The sequence below is a fragment of the Schistocerca cancellata genome, chromosome 3 (assembly GCF_023864275.1).
Source record: "Schistocerca cancellata isolate TAMUIC-IGC-003103 chromosome 3, iqSchCanc2.1, whole genome shotgun sequence".
Classification (NCBI taxonomy): domain Eukaryota; kingdom Metazoa; phylum Arthropoda; class Insecta; order Orthoptera; family Acrididae; genus Schistocerca; species Schistocerca cancellata.
The window spans coordinates 495,050,519-495,073,003 of NC_064628.1; the positions used below are offsets into that span (position 1 = coordinate 495,050,519).

Consider the following 22,485-nt stretch of genomic DNA (forward strand, 5'->3'; position numbering starts at 1 on the left):
ATCAAGTGAAGCTGTCTCTGTCAATATTACAATTATACTTCTCAGTAGTTCAATGCAACGGGGGGGGGGGGGGGGGGGGTGTCGAGGTATCAGGACCTAGTTTACAGCTAACAGATTAATTACTTATTCGAATAAAACACTATTCAATTCGTCATACACATACAAATATTATACTCTTAAGTGACGAAAGTGTTATCAAACCAATCAAAAAATATCAAAGTTACAAGTATGCAGTTCAGTACAGTTTTCATTCTTTCTGTATGCTCTTAATGACACGTTCAGCAACTGAGTTACAGAATTAATTAGTATGTAAACATGTTGCATCACACACTAACAAATCATGAGAAATTGCTTTCAAAAGTGAGAGTTTCTTCATGTGTGTGCGCCCACACACACACACACACACACACACACACACACACACACACACACACACACACACACACACACACACACACACACACTACTTCTAAAGGTAGTGTAATGGCGTACACCACCTATCAGCTGCCTTAACCACTGACCAAAAATATGTTGGGACTACCTAACATGATGTGTACGAAAAAATGCAAACTCAATATAGATGTAAAGTTTTGCTAACATTTCTGGTACTTTACAGCAAAACTAACAGTAGTGTTATGAAGTGAATCATAATATGAAACATGTCAAATGACTGCTCAATCTCTGAAAGTTTCAATTGTCACAGTGCAAATGACAGGACTGCCAAAAGGATTGATCCAAAAATCTCTCCAAATTTAGGTTTTACACTAGGCACTGAAGTATTATGATATGCTCCGAGGCATCCCACTAGGTAGTGTCCATCACAATGACAACAAGGTATGTATTAGTAATTGCAAAGCCTTTTCCACCTTATATTTAATTTAAATGGAATGCTTGTAATTGTAAGTTTGAGATTTTGTGTGAAGTTTCAAGTAAAGACCATAAAAATGTAATGAAATATTCACAGAATACTATAAAAACAGGTGTAGTAAGATGATACTAATAACAGTAATACCTCCCAAAAAAAGTAACTTACTGATATCAATAACCAGTTCATAAAACTGGACCTGAGTTTACATACCTATAATTAAAACAAGTTTTAATCCCTAGCTTTCCCACATATACACATTTCCTCACCATAAGATGGACAACAAAAAAGAAAAAAGTACAGGGGGCTGAGGAAAAACTAATGTTGCTCCAAACCATGAATAAGATATTATAAAGGCCATGTAAAAATTCTTGAAGTTGCACTACTGTCCCCCAGTTAAAAAGGATTGTGCGTTTCATTGAAAAACAAATTTTCACCTTATTCTCCCACTTATCTCATTCGTTATTGCTGAAACAATTTTAAAGGAGGTCTTCATTCCCTTACACCAAACCATTTAGCACCCTTGAGATAAAAGGTCATGTACCAAATGCTATCAAGGCAAAGTTTATATTGTAAGATTTACGTAGCACAAACTTAAACTAATTTGTCACACATTGAATTATAATGTGATAGGCTGCCAACTGATGTAAGAGTCTGCTGAATCAGTTACAGCCTCATAACCATATTAACACGTTTCTGCAGACTCTTATCACGAGTTTGCAGTTGCAAATTTTATTTTATTTTATTTTATCTTTTAAGCGACATGTTGTGTAACATTACACAAGAGAAACAATGATAGCCTATATGTCTGCTTAAAATCCAGGTACAAAAAATCAGTGATTTAGGCTACCTTTCATTTGAATTTACATATAAACTGAAAAAATGGCGGGTGTTCTAGCAATATTTAACTCAATTTTTGCAAAAATTCCTTTTTTGATGGTAAAGAACAGAAACTCCAGTCAACATTATTTCTGTACTATTTTGACTCGGAAACACTTACAAGCTACCTGTGCCACTTAAAGTGATTAACTGCCTTTTATAAAACAATACATGTAGTGCGACTCTGTAGGATAAACTACTATAGGCTACCAGTATTTTAGGAAGTTTTACACAAAGGCAAACAGGAAAGTAAAATACAGACAAAAATCAAAACTGTCAACTTGACGGGTAAAATAAAATATGTGACTGAACACGCTACATACAGGTTTACTTCTGCATAAAGAGCATTTCTTTAACATATTTCACCTACTCAAAATATCTGTTAATCGCTACTACTTAGGACGACTCATATTGACTATATCCATGTCACACACACACACACACAATCTGAATGCGTAATTCATGCACAAGGAATTACACATTATGTTCTGTTCATTCATCTTCATTTTCATACAAGTGATTAAGTGACACTTTTCTTAGAGTCGATTGAGAACTGTCTTTTTTGATCTTTTTTGGCCTAGTTTTCTTTTCCATCCCAACAACGTATTCTGGCATCACGAGTTTGGAGCTCCTGAAAACTGAAGTCTTTAAACTCTCCGTTCTACTTGCATTCGAAGTTTCTTCTACCAGTTGTTCACTTGCTTTCTTTGCGACCTGATGTGAAGGTTTGAAAATGATTCGTCTGACTTCCTCCTTGTTACCTTCTGGAGTTTGTTTCTGTTTCCTTTCTTCCAACTCTCGAAGAAATGACAGAGCAGCAGCTGTATTAGACTGATTTGTCATATCGTCTGGCGACACATCCCCGAGAGTATACTTCACCCATTTGTGCGGATTTCTCTGATGATCTGGTATATCTCTAACACGAAAACGAGGAGGGAAGTCGATTGGTTTCTTAAAAATACTCTCTTTACCTCTGAAATGTTTCGTTTCTGATCTTTTCCTCTTTAGTGACACTCTTTCACATGTGCTGTCGACTTCCATAGACTCCGCACAACTCCTGTCAGGATCTTCCTTTTCCTTTTCATGTTTCTCCTTATCAAATGCGTTTATTAAGTTCAATATGTTTCGCTGCTTTTCTACAAAGTCAGTATTTGTGCTTCTTATATAGAACTTACAATCCTGCATCTTACGAACTTAAGTAGTAATTAGGTGTGAGTAAATACTACTATTCGCTCCATCCACTATACATAATTTTTATTATGTTGTAAATAATGTAACACGCATTAATAGTTTTCACCGTTTTCGTTCCACTTTTCTCCTAATCCTAAACATACACTGTCTTCCTCAGTGAACAGATTACAGACGTTATTCACTTGACTAAACCAAAGATTCCAAATATGTCCCAAGCATCGTTTAGTTTCAGGTCTCTATCATCGTTTAGGTAGAAGAGAAAGTCTCAAAAAAATCAAATCAAAAATTCATATTATATTAGATGAGCCTATTAAAATCAGTGTACTGAAACTAGCAAATACTCTGAATGTCATTTGTGGGAAAAACAATGTACTTCAAAGAATCGAATTGCATGACGTGTATGTATAAATTTTACACACGATTATTCAGAGATCTATTACAAAATTATTGTTATTATATTATCAAATGTACAAGAAAGTGTTTCAAAAAGAAATATTCTTACATTTGCCAAGTGTCATCCATTGAATTTGCTACATATCGACCAACAAACTCCAAGTTGACATGGCGATGGCGGTGGATTATGAATTGTCTCATATTTAATGTTCCGCGTTTAGTGTTGACACTCTCTGATTTGTTGTATGAAAGTAAGTATTTTTTACACATTTTGTGCCATTTCAAAGTGTCTGAGCACCGTGTCCATTTTTTTATGTCCTTGTATTTACGGGTCATCGCAATAGTGCCTCTTGAGAAAATGTGAAGGTAATTCGAAAACACATGTGTTGACTTGCACCTGTCAAAGTACTTAATGTATTACCACGCAACTGGGATTTTGACGAATCTAGTTGAATACGACCCAGTAATACAGTGTAGGCTTTAACGTGGCCGGCGTCGTAGCGCATTTCTGAATCTAGACCAACTTCGACTTGTTATTGACATCTTTGTCCTGGCGTAACTTATTATAATATTCCTAATTGCTATGAGTTCAGACGTGTTTGGTGTAATCAGTGTGATATATTCCTGTAATTACTGGAAGCTGTTCTTTTGCATGAGTTTGTATAATGTCTCCTAAAACTTTTGAGGATCTCTTTGTATTTAAGAATCTATGAAGGCTTCATGTTAATTCAGATGTGGAAGGACAATGGTTACAAGTTTCGTGATTATTTCCACATGCCATCAAGATGATTGGCAGAAAATAGATGTAGAACTAATTGCTCAACAAGTCCTTGTTGTGTGATTCAGCTGTGTGCCCAAAAGCCTTGAGGCAGTAGGGCAGGTGAATCACACTGTCAAACAACCTGAGTTACAGATAGGCTGTGTATACTGTGTTACCCAGAGAACACGTTATATAATGAAGTATTGGTACACACATTGTGCACATATATTGCATATAAAGTACAAAAAAAGCAATGGGGTCCACTATATAACTTTTTACCCATTGTGAGCTCCCACCTGCCACCAGAATCAGTCAAAAATCGTGTGTGTGTGTGGGGGGGGGGGGTCGTGTTGACTCTTAAAAGTATTCTGTTTACATTTGGTATGACTTGACCCTCATATGCAAATTTCTGAAGAAGCTGTAGTGGTTAACATAAATATACTAAGTATCCATTGGATCTGACGGGTGGTGGTCAGCAGGAATTGTGCAGCTGTATCCACAGTTTATTTTGTCAGGAAATGACAACAGAATAGTGTGAATGGATGCTATTTTCCAAATTCACTTTACTCCAATGTGGTATAGATTTGTTATTGGCTTCCTTATTGCATCAATGGAATGCAAATGTTTGATTGTTAACTGAGTTTATGGTGTGAACATAGTGGTCTAAACTCAGAGACCACCTTTTTAATAGCTTTTTTCTTTTTATGATTATTACAGAAACATCTGAAACTTATCATTTCTTATGTAGTTTTTATAAACATGTTTTAAGATTTCACTCACAAATTTTCATTCATATTCAGTTATGTGCACTGTGATGTGCGAAGATTACTACTGTTGCTGTTTTCAGGTTTATATTCTCTTTATGCTGTTATAACATTTCAAACTAATTTGTATGTTTAGTTGCAATAGAACTATAAGCTATTCAAACTGTTCAGAGTACAGTTTTGATGTTTTAAAAAAAATGTAAAGATGATGTGACTTACCAAATGAAAATGCTGGCAGGTTGACAGACACACAAACGAACACAAACATACACACAAAATTCAAGCTTTCGCAACAAACTGTTTCCTCATCAGGAAAGAGGGAAGGAGAGGGAAAGACGAAAGGATGTGGGTTTTAAGGGAGAGGGTAAGGAGTCATTCCAGTCCCGGGAGCGGAAAGACTTACCTTAGGGGGAAAAAAAGGACGGGTACACACTTGCGCGCGCGCGCGCGCGCACACACACACACACACATATCCATCCACACATATACAGACACATATATATAATTTTTTTTATTTATTTTTTTTCTTCTGTTATATTTAGCTTGTTCTCTCCCTAAAACCCCCAATTTTCTGCAGTTCTCTCATTAGTTTGATTGTATTTTTGGAGGGAGATGTTATTGTCTTTGTTCGAATTTAGAATCGATGCCTCTGCTACAAATTTCTTTGCTGCAGTTGCTACGGATGCTTTTATAGACGTTCCTATTAACATGGTTGTGTTTTGCCTATCCTTGTGTTACATTCATTCTGTGCGTATTAATAAAAGCATTTATGTTCACTTTCAAACCTTAACCGTGTGTTTATTTAAAGTTCAATAACAACAGGTTATGGGCCCAGGCACAGTCACCCAGCAGTTTATTTGAAGCGAATAAAAACATTTTTTTCGTCGCAGATACAGAATGCCGATATCATGAGTTTAGTCAGTGCTAATTCGTTGCCGTTAATTGAAAAACTGAAAGGAAGAGAAAATTACAATACATGGCAATTTGTAATGAAAACTTATTTACAGAACGAACAATTGTGGCAGTATATAACGGGTGAAATCAAAGATGAAGTTAATATAAGTACCGCAACGGCCAAAATAATCTTATCAGTTGATCCCAATATTTATGTGCATCTGCAGAGCAAGTTATCTGCAAAAGAATTGTGGGATAAATTAAAACACTTACGGGTATTCAGGACTTTATCGAAGAATAGGCTTGTTGAGAACGCTTTTAATGACAAGATTCGAGAACTGTGTGTCTGTGGAAGAATATGTGTCAAGAATAATTTCAACATCAAATAAATTGAATGATCTTAACTTTGAAGTGAAAGGCGAGTGGGTAGGATGTATCTTGTTAGCTGGGCTGCCTAATGAGTACAGTCTAATGATAATGGGTTTAGAGAACTCCAACATGCCAATAATGGGTGATTCCATTAAAAACAAATTGCTACAGGAAGTAAAGGATGAAGCGTGTGGCTACTCATATGTTAACCATGTGGCTCTCCAAGTGAATAAAAAAATACAAGCGAATCAGCTCACACCACAATCCCGGAAATACGGAAGCGTCCGATCCCACCCGTCTGCTTTGACCCATGACGTCACAAATATGGCGGAAACAAAAACACACACACACACACACACACACACACACACACACACACACACACACACACTTTCCACAAGAAGCCTAATGACACTAACGGGACAAGTGCGGGAAATGGGGTGTTTTGGGTGGGGGGCAAACTAAATATAAACAAATTTAGACGCCTTGCGTAGCTACAACGTGTAAGTGAAGACAGCCATGCATGAATACCCACCCACCTCCCCAGGGGTCGTAACCCCTGCAACCCATAGAAGATAAAGATGCTTCAGTACCTGATTAGTGTTTTTTGTCTTTTAAAAAAAAAAAATCTCACGGGATAGAACGAACAGATCAGAAAGATAAATATAATAAACTAAAACAGAAATTCGAGGAAACAGATAATTAAAATAAGTAATAAGTGTTTTTAAATAAAAAAAATCTCACGAGATAGAACGATCAGATCAGAAAAGTAAATAAAATAAGATAAAACAGAACTGGAGACAGCCACACTCAAACCAAACTCCGCGCCGTCATGACGTCACACACGACAACACCCTTACGTCATGGGTCAAAGCCGACGCGTGGGATCGGACGCTTCTGTCGACCCCACAATCCCAAAGGTCTGAAATGGTACATCTGCAACAAGTATGGACACACAGCGAAAAATTGTTGCAGTAGAAACAAGGCAAGTGAAAAACCAGTAATTAAAGAAACCAGTTACAAGAAATTCTTCGTGATGCCACTGTCAACTAAAGCTGTACACAGAGAGTGGTTTGTGGCTTCTGGTGCATCAGCTCACATGTCAAACCATCCATATGATTTAAATTTTGTAGCGTCAGTTCCCAGTTCACAATTGGTTGTAGTCATCAATGAAAATTTACCTCTTAAAGGGACAGGTTGCACGCATATTAAAGCTGTGGCAGGCCGAGAGAAAATAAATATTAATGTGACGGATGTACTTTGTTTCTCAGCTGAGTACAAATTTACTTTCCGTAAGCAAAATAGTGCAACAGGGTCACTCAGTCATTTGTGACAGTAGAGGCTGTCGCATTCGAGATACAGAGAAGAAATTGATAGCTACAGCATTGTTAATCAACAGAATGTGTAGGCTGGACCAACCCAGTGATCGCAGTGCAGAAACAAAATATGCATCCATGTCTATTGTTGATGTGAATCTATGGCACAGAAGATAGGCCACCTACACTCAGATGTGATGGAAAAAGTACGAAACGGTTTGGCTAATGGCATCAGATATAAAGGAGCCGTCTACACTCCATGCGTTACATGCGTAGAAGGTACGATGCGATCACTTTTTTGGGAGTGATTATCACATCCACAAGAAAACCTAAATCGGGCAAGGTAGAATAATCTTTTTACCCATTTGCCAAGTGTAAAAGTTAGGTGGGTCGACAACATATTCCTGTCATGTTACGCACATGCCGTCACCGGTGTCGTATAGAATATATCAGACGTATTTTCCTGGGGAGGAATCGGTTGACCTATGACCTTGCAATCAAATGTTTTCAGTTCCCATTGGAGAGGCATGTTCTTTCGTCTACTAATCGCACGGTTTTGCAGTGCAGTTGCAGAACACATACACTAAACTTATTACAGTGAACAGAGATGCCAGTGAACGAACGAACAGATCATAACTTTGCGAAAATAAAGGAAGTAAACTTTTCACTCGAGGGAAGACTTGAACCAAGGACCTCTCGTTCCGCAGCTGCTCACGCTAACCACGGGACCATGGTGCTCCTGAGCTCAGACTATCCTTGATGTTGCCTATCTTGCGCATGGACTACTCAGTTCGTATAATTTGCTTATTTTTTTCATAGTTCCACACAACTTCTTCCTGTTTTCTTGATTGATCTGTGTTCAGTTTCTCAAGGCCTATCCACTGTGCTAACTTATAACTAAATCTGAGGGGGTGTGATGGGGAGGTTCCCTTGTCAGAAGATCTTCCAGAATACCTATACCAAAGCAGGTGGATGATTATGTGACCTATTGTACTAAAGAAGATTCACAAGAATCAGAGCCATTAACTTTGGAAGAAGCTTTGCAATCCAAGGATTCAGAGAAATGGTTTCAAGCAATAGAAGAAGAATTGAAGTTGCATGCGGAAAAGAAAATTTGGGAATCAGCTATTCTGCCTCAAGGCAAAAAAGTGATTGATGCTAGGTGGGTCTTTAAGATAAAATGAGACTGACAAGGACAGATAATTAGCCATAAAGCTCGACTTGTAGTAAAGGGATGTTCACAAGTTAAAGGTTTAGACTATGGAGAAACATACTCACCAGTGATATCATACAATTCACTCAGATATTTTAGTCTAGCTGATAAATATGACTTGAGCATTGATCATTGTGATGTGGTGCCAGCTTTTTTGCAAGGTGATTTAAAAGAAGAAATTTATGTTAAAATTCCCACAGTTGACTATGTGACAAAAACTGTCAAACATGAAGGTATTAAGACTCAAGAAAGCAGTGTACAGACTTAAACAGGGAAGTCGATGTTGTAATATCAAACTGGACAAAGTTCTACTAAGTCTAAATTTCAGCAGGTCCAACACTGATCCATGTGTTTATCACAGAAACCAAGGAATCGATATATTAATTGTAGTTATTTATGTAGATGGCATGCTGATATTTTGTAACAATATGCAACAGAAAATTGCATTTAAAGAACAACTAAAGGAACAACTTAAAGGACCTTGGAGAAGTATCCAATTGTGTAAGGATCCGAGTGACAAGAGATCATAAGCTTGGACTTTTATGGTTGGATCAGACTCATTATATAAATCAGATTTTACGGAAGTATAAATGGAATACAGTAATCCAGTATCCACTCTGCTTGACAATAACTAAGTATTAACTCGTGAAATTAGCCCAAAAACAGAGAGAGAGAAAAAGAGATGCCATAAAGTCCCATATAAAGAAGCCATAGGTAGCTTAATGTATGCACAACTAGGTACACTAGGTACACAATTGGAGTTGCGAGTCAGTTTAATAATAACCCTGGAATATCCAACTGGCAAGCTGTAAAGCGAATCCTAAGGTATATAAAGGGAAATAAAGACTTCAAGCTACAATTTTCCAAGGAAAGTCATGACATTACAGGTTACACTGATGCTGACTGGATGCTGGGACATAGGAGACAGAAAATCAACCACTGGTTTTTTATTTGTTACAAGGTGCAGCAATATCATGACATAGTAAAAAACAACCAACAGTAGCTCTCTCGACGACAGAAGCAGAATATATGGCTTTAACTTCTGCATGTCAGGAAGCACTTTGGCTGCAACGTCTGCAAAGAGAGAGATCCCTTTTCCCAAAAGAGGGCCCAATAAGATTGTTTTGCGACAACAAAGGTGCAGCTGATCTGTCAAAGACAAGTGGATACAAAGGTTGCACTAAACACATTGACACCAGGCATCATTTCATCAGAGTAAAGATAGATACAGGAGAAATCACAGTGGAGCAAATTTCCACAAATGCAATGCTTTCAGATATGATGACAAAGCCACTGCCAAGAACCAGACATCAGTAACTAACACAAGAATCTGGACTCAGAGAATGAAGTACTGAGAGACATCACTTTTAGCGGGGGTGTTGGAATTTATGCTTTTATAGACATTCCTATTACATGGTTATGTTTTACCTATCCTTGTGTTACATTCATTCTGTAGGTGTTAATAAAAGCATTTATGTTCACTTTCAAACGGTAACCGCTTGTTTATTTCAAGTTCAATAACAACTGTTTTATTTATACATATTTTCATGTTTGTTGGCATGTGTATGTAGTGATATCATAGACACCATATTGGAGATGCTTAAAATAGCCATTTCAGTCATATTGGTGACGTCATAGGTCAAAGCAGAGGGGTGGAATCGGACACTTCCTTATTTCCCCTTCCCTTATCAGTCACCTTCAGCTGCCAATTTAATAGACACTCAATTTATTAGACAATATGGTGAAATAACTTTTCTGTCTCTTCTCCTCAATCTACAGTGTGACCCTTTGTGAACACATCTGATTAATGAATGAATATTTTACTCACCAGGGTATTGTATGTTGTTGTTGAACTACTTGTTCGTTTAATACCATTTCCCAGGCCGGAACTCGGACCTTTTGTGATTTAAGCCCTTGGCAACTAATCTGTTTACTGCCTAAGGAGGATGCTAACAATTGCTTATCCACAATTTCCAGCATAAAAACTTTCCTAGCTTTTGCGGTGCATTTATTAACTTGAGTAACCACTGCTACAGAATCATCATGATCACTAGTCCTTGTCACTATAGTGACACAGACAGTAGGGTCAAGCCTGTTTGTAGCTACAAAGTCCACAATTTCACTGTGTGTGTGTGTGTGTGTGTGTGTGTGTGTGTGTGTGTGTGTGTGTGTGTGTGTGTGGTTTTGACCTTGATAGGAATACTAATTTTTCTTTTTCTTTTTAAGTGTAATCAGCACATGACATCTAACCTGTCTGTTTTGTATACATTCCATGCCTAGTTAAAAATTAGGGCATACTGAAAAGTAAGGCCTTCAAGTTTTTTATGTGAAAACTCTTAACGCTTTTTAAATAAAATAAGTGTTATTAATGTTCTACATCTTTATTCTTCATGTCTGCATATTTATTTCTCAACTTAAGTTAGTATGGTGAAAAATACATTTCCCTTAATGAGAGTCCAGTTTGTTGACACTGTCACTGCAGAATGACTGCCTTTATTGATGGAGCCGCAACCTCAACTTTGCTTGCACTGCTTCATCCTTATCAAAGAGAAGACCTCGAAGTTATTTAAGTTTTGGAAACAGTTGAAAATAGGATAGTACCGAGTCAGGACTGTGTGGACGGTGATTGATGACAGTAATCTCAAGGTGTCAGATTGTGGCAGATTTCGCAGCACTTGTGTATGGACTGGCATTGTTATGCTGAAGGAGAGGGTGCTCTGTGTGTGGACAAACTCTTCAGATTGCTTTCCACCACCCATAAGGTTCTTCTGATTTTTGTCTCGATTACACATCATCCCACTATACTTCAGAAACTGTGTATGTAAATTGTAGCAAAACTCCTCAGTCACTGCCCTTGTGAACAATCTCTTTTGTACCAAGCTGTCCAGAGCCATCACCTTCCAGAACACAGGTTTGCCCAAATTTTTATTTTATTTTTAGGAGAAGGAACTATGGGAATAAAAGACCTCTCCTTTAACAACTTATCAAACTACGAAGGCCATATGAACGGCTTATGCAGTGGATATGGTATCAGTTCTCTGTTAAGTCATGACTATTTTATAAATCATGAAACCATTCGAGGAAGAAGTTACCAACTCCCTTAAACACTACCCATACTGCATGATTGGGTACTCCCCAGCTGATTTAGGTGGTGACCCTCCATCTCTGGAGTTGCTGGAGAGATGGATGCTCTGCAGAACATTGTCGTCCTGGATTTTAACTGATCCCACACACAAATAATTATCATTGAAGGAAAGGAGCAAGTGCATCAGTATGTATAATGATCCATTCATCCTCTTACCCGGTTGTTCAACCAGACAAGCCTCCACAATAGTTAAGATCTTCTAAAGAATAAAGGAAGAGAAGGAAAAAGAAAAGATGTAAACAAAATTTGCATTAATGGTGCACTTGATCTTGAATCTACCCCTACAGATGTATTACCTGTAGACATGGTTATTACACAAGTTGTACAAGAAGCTGAAGAAGGAGCAGCGATATAAACAGACCACCTATGATGTTTGTTGCCCCCAACACTTTCTCTTATACTGATAATGCCATGGAACTGTTAAGACTGTTATCACAACCTAGCTGAACTCACAGTTGATGTCCCTCTTCTCCATTATATGTATTCCACAGGAGGAATTGTGATTATTGGAAAATCACCTGCCAGCAGACAGAAACTACAACATTTTTAGGAACTACCAAACTATTGCAATGGTGGTTTCAGGAAGTATTTTCAGATTGGTGCACTGTCAGTTTTCAGTGAACAGTTACTGCTGACCACCACACTAGAGGTTGTGGCCATTAGAATGCAAAGCCATCTACCTTGGCAATGGTTTGCAACTTAAGAGATGGGAGAACTATTGCATCAGTTACCCATCCCCTTTATCCTGCTGGGTGGTTTCAGTGCCCATTATTGTGTGTGTGTGTGTGTCAGTGAGAATACAAACTGTAGAGGTCAACTAATTCAGTGGCATCTTGTGCTTTTTAGCGTTTGACTAAAGAATAAAGTAACCCCACTGCACTTTAGCAGTACCTATGTCACATTTATTGCAATTGATTTAATCCTCCGCAGGGCTAGACTCTCATCTCTGATACTGTGAAATGTCCAGTGATTTGCATGATATCTTTACACAGCCATTTTATTGATACCAAATTTGAGGCCCACTGGTGGTCTACTAAGGGGGTCCACACAAAACCCAATTGGCAAGCTCCTCTGAAGCCATTGTCACAGTATCTCAAGAAAAGGACATTGATGAGATAGTGCAAGAAACAACTAATGTGATTATCCATGTAGCCCATAACAATACCCTAGTCCTCCAGACCATCAGTACACAAGTGTATGCCATGATGGTCTCAAAAATGAGCTGAGGCCATCAGAAACAGGGGAAGAGCCTGACACGAGTTAGGGATAAATTTTATAGTAAAGTTCTGGTAGAATGTAAACATTTTTGGATTAAAGGAGACCATTCACCAAAAAGTAGGCGAGTTGAGCTATCTAGAAGCAAACTCAAAACAAAAATAAATTTGTTAGAGACACACACACACACACACACACACACACACACACACACACACACACACACACACACACACACACACACACACACACCAGTGCTGCATTTCAGCAGGTGGAATAGGTTGTCGTGGGGCTTGTGTCACACAGAGTGCATATAGAGGGGGGGGGGGGGGAGATGGGAGGCAGGGAGAGGGATTGGGGGTTGGGTCGGCCAGTGGCTTGGAGGGAGGAACCAAGTTTCCCAAATATTGATGCGGCGGGTAGGGGAGTTAGGTACATGAGCTAGGCAAGTGATGTGCTGATTGTCAGAGCTGGTGGGAAGAGGCACACACTGAAGATGATGTGAGGACATGAATTGTGAGGCAGTTTCAGGATGGATGGAGGGAGGGTAGACTTTCAGGAGACAGAGTGGAGACAACGGATTACCAGAGACTGAGGCCAGAACAACTACGGGAGTGAAGGATGTGTTGTGAGAATAACTCTTATCTGCGTAGTTCAGAGAAGATGTTGGAGGGAAGAATCCAGATGGACCAGGTTGTGAAGCAACCAGTGAAACTTGGCATATTTTGTCACCAGGTGTTCAACGTTGCTCTTGGTGAGAGTTTGGCAGTCACTAGTCATCCTGATGGACAACTGGTCAACATTCATGCATAAAAAGCAGTGCAGTGTTTGCAACAGAGTTGCTATATGACACGGCTGCTTTCACAGGTGGCCCAGCCACTGATTGGGGTAGGATAAACTTGTGACAGAACTGGAGTAAGAACTACAGGATGGGTAGATTCCTGTGGCAAGGGGTTGGGATTGGAAGTGGCATAGGGATGGGCTAGGGTGTTGGGTGGGTGATGGCCCACCACTTTAGGAGGGGTGGGAATGATCTTTGGTAGAATGTGCCTCATTTCTGGGCATGATGAGAGAGAATCCAAGTTCTGACAAAGGATATTGTTCAGTTCCTCCAGTTCAGAGTGATAATGAGAAATAAGGGGTGGGGGGATACTTCTTTGTAGTTACTTCTTGGGGATGGTAGGAGGATTGGGGGGGGGGGGGAAGAGGGGGAGATATGACATGGGATACCTGTTTGCATACTAGGTTTCAGAGGAGGTTGGGGGTGGAGGGGGGTTGCCTGCCTGTGAAGGCCTTTTCAAGACCTCAGCTCAGCAAAGGAGTCCTCATCAATGCATCACCATAGAGACACACCGTAATATTTAAGCAGGAAAAAAAAAAAAAAAACAACTACTTTTTAGACTGCAAAGTGAGATTAAAAAATATTTTTGAACTGACTTTTAAAATCCCTGAAAATTGTCATCTGTACTACTACTACTACTACTACTACTACTACTACTTCTTCTTCTTCTTCTTCACTGCCATTGAGAGTGCTGCTTATGCCGTGAAAGATTTAATGACAATTTCTTCTGTCACTCTTAGACCACGACTGTTTTATTCACTGACACACGTTTGACTGTAGGTCGTTTGAAAGCTCCCTTTAGTTTGAATTCATTTTGGGTTTTATCCATCATCCATTTGTGCAAAACCTCTCTCGTATACACTTCAAATGGTTTATTTATTGATACATCAAGAGCTTACAGTTGTGAAGAAAGTCGTCCCGGAATAACAGCAAGCTCTGTATTTCCCTGTCTCAATTCATCATTCACAGAATTTTTCAGATGACTGCCTACTAAACTAATCTAGCACAAGAAGACATCTCTTCTTCAGTAAAGCACCTTTCTTTCTCTCCCATACTCTGTTAATCCATAATTTCATACCAGTCTCGTCCATCCAACTCTTGTCATGTATGTGAACACAATCACTTGGCGGTATTTCAGAAGGTTTTGACATTAAATTGCACTTGAATATGATCATTGGCTTAAGTTTAGTGCCATCAGCACAGCATGAAAGAACAACAGCATAGTACTTTTTTATGTCCACTTGTTTTTGTATTTACAGTTTTAGCTCCTTTGATGGCAAGAGCTCTGTTACTCAGCACATCAAATGTCAGAGGAGTTTTGTCCATATTCGCCACTTGGCTTATTTCCACATTGATTTTCTTTTGATGTTGAATAATAAAGTGATGGAAAGATATTTTCTCTTCATACTCTTGTAGCATTTTGTGAGGTATTTTGATTTTGATTCACACGCCAAGTCCATGAGGCTTCACAAACTTGTAGCACAACCAACTCCACCCTTAGTCTGTTAAGTTCCACTGTAGAGCTAGCTTGAGAGCATGTATTTGAATCATTTTTGTATTAATTTCAATGCCGTCTTGACAATGTCCTTGAATCCATTTCAGTACATAATCTAGTTTTGGCCATTATGCTTTCAGTTCTTTATTTGCACATTAAGTCTTACTTATTTTTTTTCAGTTCTTCTTTACTAGCCCACCAGTTGCGAGTGGTTTTTCTGGTGGTGGAGGGATGAAATGCTTCTCAGCTGGTCTGTTTACATATTCTTCTGCGTATGCTATTACTTCCAGTGTATAGCCCGCATCATATGAATACCTTTAATTTTTTCCATTACAAAACTAGCTACTAACAAAAATATTGTACTGTTACTGACAATACAAATCACTTTCAATTAGAGTTCACCAGCCCCGTAGACTGCAATGATGCATCATATACTCGGGTAATTTGTATTACTTCTTAGTCTCGGATGTTATTGAATTTAGCATATGTTAAAATTCAGGAGTAAGTAAGAAACAGGTATTTCATTTTCTCCAAAAAAATTCGTGCCCTGAATGCAAGCCTCCAAAGATGGCACTGCGAACACCACTTTGAAGATGTGAACTTCGGAAAAATTATTAAAATGCTGTATCTCTGTAATAGTTCTAGATATTTTGTTAGTTTTTTTTTATTTAAAAGATAATTGTTTTATGATTACATTGGTATCCTTAGTTTGAACTTATCTGTCAAAGTTCTTTTATTTTGAAATTTTTAATATTTTACAGATTTTTTCTTTTAACAATGCTAATCCAGAAAAGTTAGATTTTTTTGTTTTCTGTCGATTAATACCATGTAGTGCTATATTCTCTTTAAAGGAGAGCTTCCACATTTAAGTTGGGCAGATTTCATTTAAAAAAAAATATTTTTTGAAACTTTCAAGAGTATTGTATGTATTTACTGAAGTTGTTTTGTACTAATTTCTTTGTTACATTGTTTATTTCTATTGTCTTTGTTGCAGTTACTTCTTATCACTTTCTTTGTTGCAGTTACTTCTTATCACTTTCTTTGTTGCAGTTACTGCTTATCACTTTCTTTGTTGCAGTTACTGCTTTTCACTTTCAGTGCTGCAGATATTTCTTAAGCTTTGTTGTAATTTCTTGTTAGTTTCTTTATTGTGGTCGTTCATTGCATGTTTCTGTATTGTAATTGATCAGTGCTAATTTGTTTACTGAAGAGGTGTGTAAGAAATTTGAGACCATCCAGCGAGTTCTGTGTTTTTGTGAAGGATTTGTCAGTTGACACAGTTGTAGTTGTTTTGTGAAAAGGACTGTTTGAAATGTCTTGCTACTGGGGCCACAGAAGAGTGAAGTGTGCTGACTATTTGCATATCCATAAAATAGTGATATAAAAGACAAACAAAAAAACAGACTACTTTCAGGTTGAGAATCAGCACTCTCATTTGAAGACTGTTTCAAAGTGAAGATGTTTCCAGTGACGACTTTTTGTGTTCTAAATGTTTTGACAGAATAACAACAATGACAGTATCTGAACAAGGTGAAACCTACCATGGTGCAGATGATGCAGATTTTGCATCAATAGAGGGAGAATTAAATATCCTGATCAATCAACTACAGAGGTAGGTATTAGTCCTGTTGAGAAACCATGGTCAGTGAAGTCGAGTCATAAGCTCTATTCATCAAGAAAGTGTAGAGAAATTACTAAAGCTATGGATGAATACACTACAGCAAAACTGACCACACTCTTCAAAGTAGAAATTCCGTCTTCAGAAGAAAATGAACCAAAGCACTCTTGCACCTCTTGCCAGGAATTTTTCACAAATATCAATTAAACTGTTGAATATTGTGCATCCTCCAGTGAAAAGGTGCAAGTTTTAACTATTATTCCAGAGACATTTTCAAAGAAAACAGTTTTGAACCAAATTCCATCAGTATCAAAGTACATGGTAGACAAATAAAGAAATGTGAGGTCTGTGAAAGGAGTCTTTGGAAGACTAGATCCCTATTATGGTCATCGTGTAGAATTAGCTAAAGTTCAAATAGTGCAGCCATTTTATCTGGAAGATAAATGGGACTGTTCACACCAGAGTGCATACAAAAAAGCCAGTATGACTCTAATAGTTGAAGGTGGAAAAAGTTGTGAAAGTGAAGACATACATGACTCGCGGTATCAAAGAAACTTTTGCTATTTATAAGAGCAACTATACAACTTCACATATTGGAAGATCAAAATTTTATGCACTACGACCTAAGTGGGTGGTTCCACACCCACCTAGATATGTCAGTTTACGTGTATACTGTGCGAATTTTGATCTTTGTGTGGTAACTTTGAAGAACTTGCTGGAGTATGTGTCATATGACCCCTTGGTTGGGCATGTGAAGTCATTAGAGTCTGTGAAGTAAAGCGAGAGACTTGTTTGTTTCAATAATATAGTGACTGCCCTGGAAAGGGAGGACTTTCGTTACAGACACTTAGCCTGGACAATGAAGCAGAAATTACATGTGTGACATGGGAGGAAAATAAACGAATTAAGAAAACCATTGCCTTTGACAGTTTCATTGATGACCTTAGTAAATGTTCAGTGAAAGCAGTAACACACCAGCATCTAAATAAGTTGCAATAACAACACATTGCAGAAGTGAAAGGGTGTGTACAGACTGAAGAACTATGTTTAGTGCTTCACTGTGATTTTGCTGAGGACTGGTCTGTAATACTAACACAAGAATTACAAGGGTATCGTTGGCATAATGACCAGGTTTCAGTTTTTACAGGAGTGACATATTTTCAAAACAAGACAACAAGTGTTGCAGTTATAAGTGATGACACAGAACATGACTTGGCACATGCTTTGCTAGTGCACAAAATTCTTCAGCTGCAAACAGGGGCAGAGAAGATCGTCATTATTACTGATGGTGCTCCTAGTCATTTTAAAAATTGTTACCAGCTGTTTGAATTGTGTAAGTCACTTGTGCCAGTTGACTGGGCATACAGTGCTACTGGTCACGGGAAGGGGCCTTGTCATGGAGTAGGCGGCCTGCTGAAGCACCATGTTTCAAAACATAATCTTTAAAGACCAAATACAGCTGCGATTCAGAATGCTGAGGATTTTATGAGATTCATTAAATCTCATACATCCACAGCTCTTATTCTTTTGTCCAAAGAGGAAATCGAAGAATTCCTTGAGCAGAAAAAATAAGAATGGTCCAAACAATCTATTCTAGTGTAAGGAATTCAGAAGACAAATTTTTGGACTCAGTGATGGACGAACTCATCTTGCAAGCACTGTAAAGAGCAAGAAAGAAGAAATTTTGTTCGTTCGGCCAGCATCTCGGAAGCAGATTCACAACCTGAGAAGGTGTGTGTGTGTGTGTGTGTGTGTGTGTGTGTGTGTGTGTGTGTGTGTGTGTGTGTGTGTGTGTGTGTGTGTGTGTGTTTGGGGGGGGGGGGGGGGCGGGAGAGAGAGAGAGAGAGAGAGAGAGAGAGAGAGAGAGAGACTGTGATTGGTAGATTGCAGAGATTATAGACACCAGTTATGAGTTAAACGAAATTCCAGCTGAAGGACAGCAACAATGCCATCAGTGTTCACTTCCTGTTGACAATGTTTTGAAGATTGTAAGTGCTCCAGTTCCTATTGGTTCAACAGGAAGGCATCACTCTATATCAAAGGAAGATACTGAATCATTGGAACACATTTTTAGTTCATTGACTGGCTAATTTCAGTACAAAACAGTGCACAGAAGCTGTATAAATTGAAACCTTTAAGTCTTTGGACCTTTCTCATACATTTTGGAACCATTTAAAATGCTTGAAAAATGAGTCTCTTACTCATCTTTCAAAACTAAAATTAGGTTTTGATTTTTTGATCCCGTTATGTGATAATGTGGCAATAAAACAGTTTTTATGTATGGCAAAAATTTCAATTGTTTATAAAACCTGTTCAACCTAAAAGTAAAAGCTTTCCTTTTCAGGGAATGTAGAACTATATGGTACTAATCAACAGAAAAAAATCAAAATTTTATGGATTGGCATTTTTAACTTTTTTCCATAAATTATAAAAAAATTCAGAATTATACAGTAAAAGAACTTTGACAAATAAGTCCAAATGGAGGATTTCTTTGTAATCATAAAGCAATTATCCTTCAAATAAAAACAAAAAACAAAATATCTAGAACTGTTCTAGAGATACAGCATTTTAATATTTTTTTTCCAAAATTCACATCTTCAAAATGGTATGTGCAGTGTCATCTTTGGAGGGCTGTATCTCGGAGCAGATTTTTTATTTTTTTATTTTTATTTTTGATAAAACAAAAACAATAGGTGTTCCTTATTTAGTCCTTCATTTTAACATATGTTAAATTCAATAACATCAGAGACAATGAAAGTAAGAGTTTTTCCTAGCCTGCCTGAATTGATATGGACTATGCCTGCTAGACAGTGTCCTACATTTGTGTTGGTGGGACTGGAGGGAGACAGTATTAGGTTTCCCACAGCATTGAATATATTGTCATTTTCAAGACTGGCGGGAATTTTAAGTCAAACACGGGACATTTACTTTTGAGTATAAGATGCCCCTGAATTTTTGAGGCAATTTTTGAAGAAGAAAATGTATCTTATAGTCCGTAAAATACAGTAAGTCATCAGAGGGTGACCTGGTTGTATGGGAGTGATTTTTTTTGCGCGCGCGCGTGCGTGTGTGTGTGTGTGTGTGTGTGTGTGTGTGTGTGTGTGTGTGTGTGTGTAGCCATGAGAGAGGTGGATGTCAATGTCCAAGAATGTGGCATGTTAGGCAGAGAAGGTTCATGTGGAGTGGATGGGAGAGGTGGTGTTGTGGTTGTGAAGGAATAAGGATAGAAAGTCTTGGCTTGGAATCCAGTCATGAAGGTATCATTAATGTACGTGAACCAGGCTAGGTGTTGGGAGGTTTTGGAGGCTAAGAATGTTTCCTGTTGGACTATAAACAGGTAGGTATAGAAGGGTGCCCTTTGGCTGCCCATGGCTGTGACATGAATTTGTTTGTATACCTTTCCTTCAAAGGAAAAGTGGATGTGGATTAGGATATAGGTGGTAAGGTGTATAAGAAATGCGATGGTGGTTTGGAGTCTGAAGGATGTTGGGAAAGGTACTATTTGGTAGTGGCAAGGTCATGGGCATGAGGAATGTTGGTGTGTAGGGAGGTAGCATCAACAGTGATGAGGGGGTATCCAGGCGGTAAAGAGATGGGAATGGTGGAGAGGCAGTGAAGGATGAAGTTAGTGTCTTTGATGTGAGAGACTAGGTCTCGGGCAATTGATTGGAGGTGTTGATCAAGAAGAGCAGAAATTCTTTCAGTGGAAGCTCAGTAGCCAGCTACTATGGAGCATAAATGGTTGTTGTGTTTGTGGATGTTTGGGATCACATGGACGGTAAGGTGCAGGGTGTTGTGGCTGGGAGGAGGTAGATTAATTCAGGTGAGAAGTTCTGGGAAGGGCCTATGGATTTTAGTAGAGATTGTAGTTATGTCGGCCACCTGGGATGGGATCACTATGGCAGAGTTTGTAGCTGTCGAGTTAAGATAGTTGACGGAACCTTTTTTCAGGTAGTTGCTGCGATCATCATGCCAGTGGTGCAGCCTTTGAATGGAGGGAGGATGATCATTTTAGATTATATTTTGAGGTAGTGGATGGCTGTCATTTCCTCTGCTGAGAGATTGGTGTTCTTAGTTGGTTTGACAGGAGGGGGAAGTGGATGTTTACAGTTGGATGGTGTACTTCATTCACTGACTCTCAAGCATTCCCACGCCTTTACCTCCTGGATCCCTACTCGTCACTATTGATGTCACCTCCCTACATAGCAGCATCTCTCATGCCCATGCCCATGGCCTTCCCACAATGAGGCCAAAATGAAGCACTGGCACCGTGCAGGGGCATAGGTTTGAAGTGTGTGTGGGGGGGGGGGAGAGAGAGAGAGAGAGAGAGAGAGAGAGAGAGAGAGAGAGAGAGAGAGAGAGAGATATTTGCTCTAGCTTATAAAAGATTTACTCAGGAAGGTAGCAAGTCTTCTTTCCTGTTGTCTGTGTCTATTGATGACTGAACTCCGCTTTTCGGCGAGTAGTCACCTTTAACGCACAGGTATTTCCAAGGAGTAAGGGGACACCCTTCTGTGAATAATCTTAGTTATATAAATGAAAAACATGTTATTTAATCAAACAGCAGAAATGGGAGTGTTGGGAACGGTATGTTGCTTCAATGAATTCACCCAAAACAAATGACCCTAACTCTCTTCAAATCCTTCCTTCAATTTATTCCATTACTCTGCAGCACATAGTTAAATAGTGATGACATGTTTCAGTTGTAGAAAAGTTACTTCAAGTCATATACACTTTTATAATTGATCACAATGTAAAATGAACTTGTGATCTACGATAATTTCAAATAGTTCAGTTTGTGCTGTTAAGTGTGCCCATTTTTTTTCTAAACTGTGAACTATTGTGAAAAAGGGAATACAAATCAAAACAGCCTCATTCACTGACAAGAGTTCTGGTATTTTACATCTAGAAAATTGAAGAAATAAGCATATTTAGTCCCTGAATAATCCCGTTTCCTCAGCTACTCCCTCTTTTCTCTCCTCTTCTCCTGTGTGTAGTAATGTTTGATGCAAAAAATGCCAAAAACATAATGTCCAAGATCTGTCAAAAAAGAATTAAACTTTCTGTTATCAACAAACTGGATGTTACACAACTATTATACTATACTGAACTGTGTTTTCACGCGGCAAGCAGTTTCATCAAAAGCAGTCAGCTCAGTTACAGTGAATAAGCAGTTTATTACAGGCATGTTCTAGCACTCTTCTGGAAGGCAAAAATGGTTTCCTGCTTAGCTCCACAGAAAACAAAATTACAAAAGTATTTTGAGCAGTGGCTGGCACAATTACAAATGTGCAGAGTCAGATGAGACCTACCTTGAAGGTTACCACCACTAACCGAACAAACTGATAAGTGTGCAAATTAGCTGCCATGGTTTCTTTTTTGTCTGACCTTATATACAACATTTAATGGCAGTGTAAAACAACATATCTGTAGTAAACAGCTAATCCACTGCCATTGAGTTGTTTGAATTTGTGACAGTTTAAGGATGCAGTTAAAAGGAATGGTGGAGAGGGGAAGGTCACACAGT

The 22,485-nt window shown here is 38.5% G+C and overlaps 1 protein-coding gene across 4 annotated transcripts in view; it reads left to right on the forward strand.

The window, feature by feature from the left end:
* Positions 1-449: 449 nt before the first annotated feature.
* The window catches only part of LOC126175265 (uncharacterized), a 247,585-nt gene continuing 225,549 nt past the window's right edge, over positions 450-22,485 (forward strand). Inside the window, exon 1 of one of the 4 annotated variants that reach the window (XM_049921911.1) lies at positions 450-3,333. Coding sequence is in view for 1 of the 4 variants with exons in the window: in XM_049921913.1 (XP_049777870.1) it covers positions 3,574-3,579 (6 nt within the window). In the remaining 3 variants the exon portion in view is untranslated. Of the gene's footprint in view, positions 3,334-3,426; positions 3,580-15,571; positions 15,591-22,485 lie in introns of those variants that run through there. The other 3 variants (XM_049921910.1, XM_049921913.1, XM_049921912.1) reach the window with 3 other exon arrangements.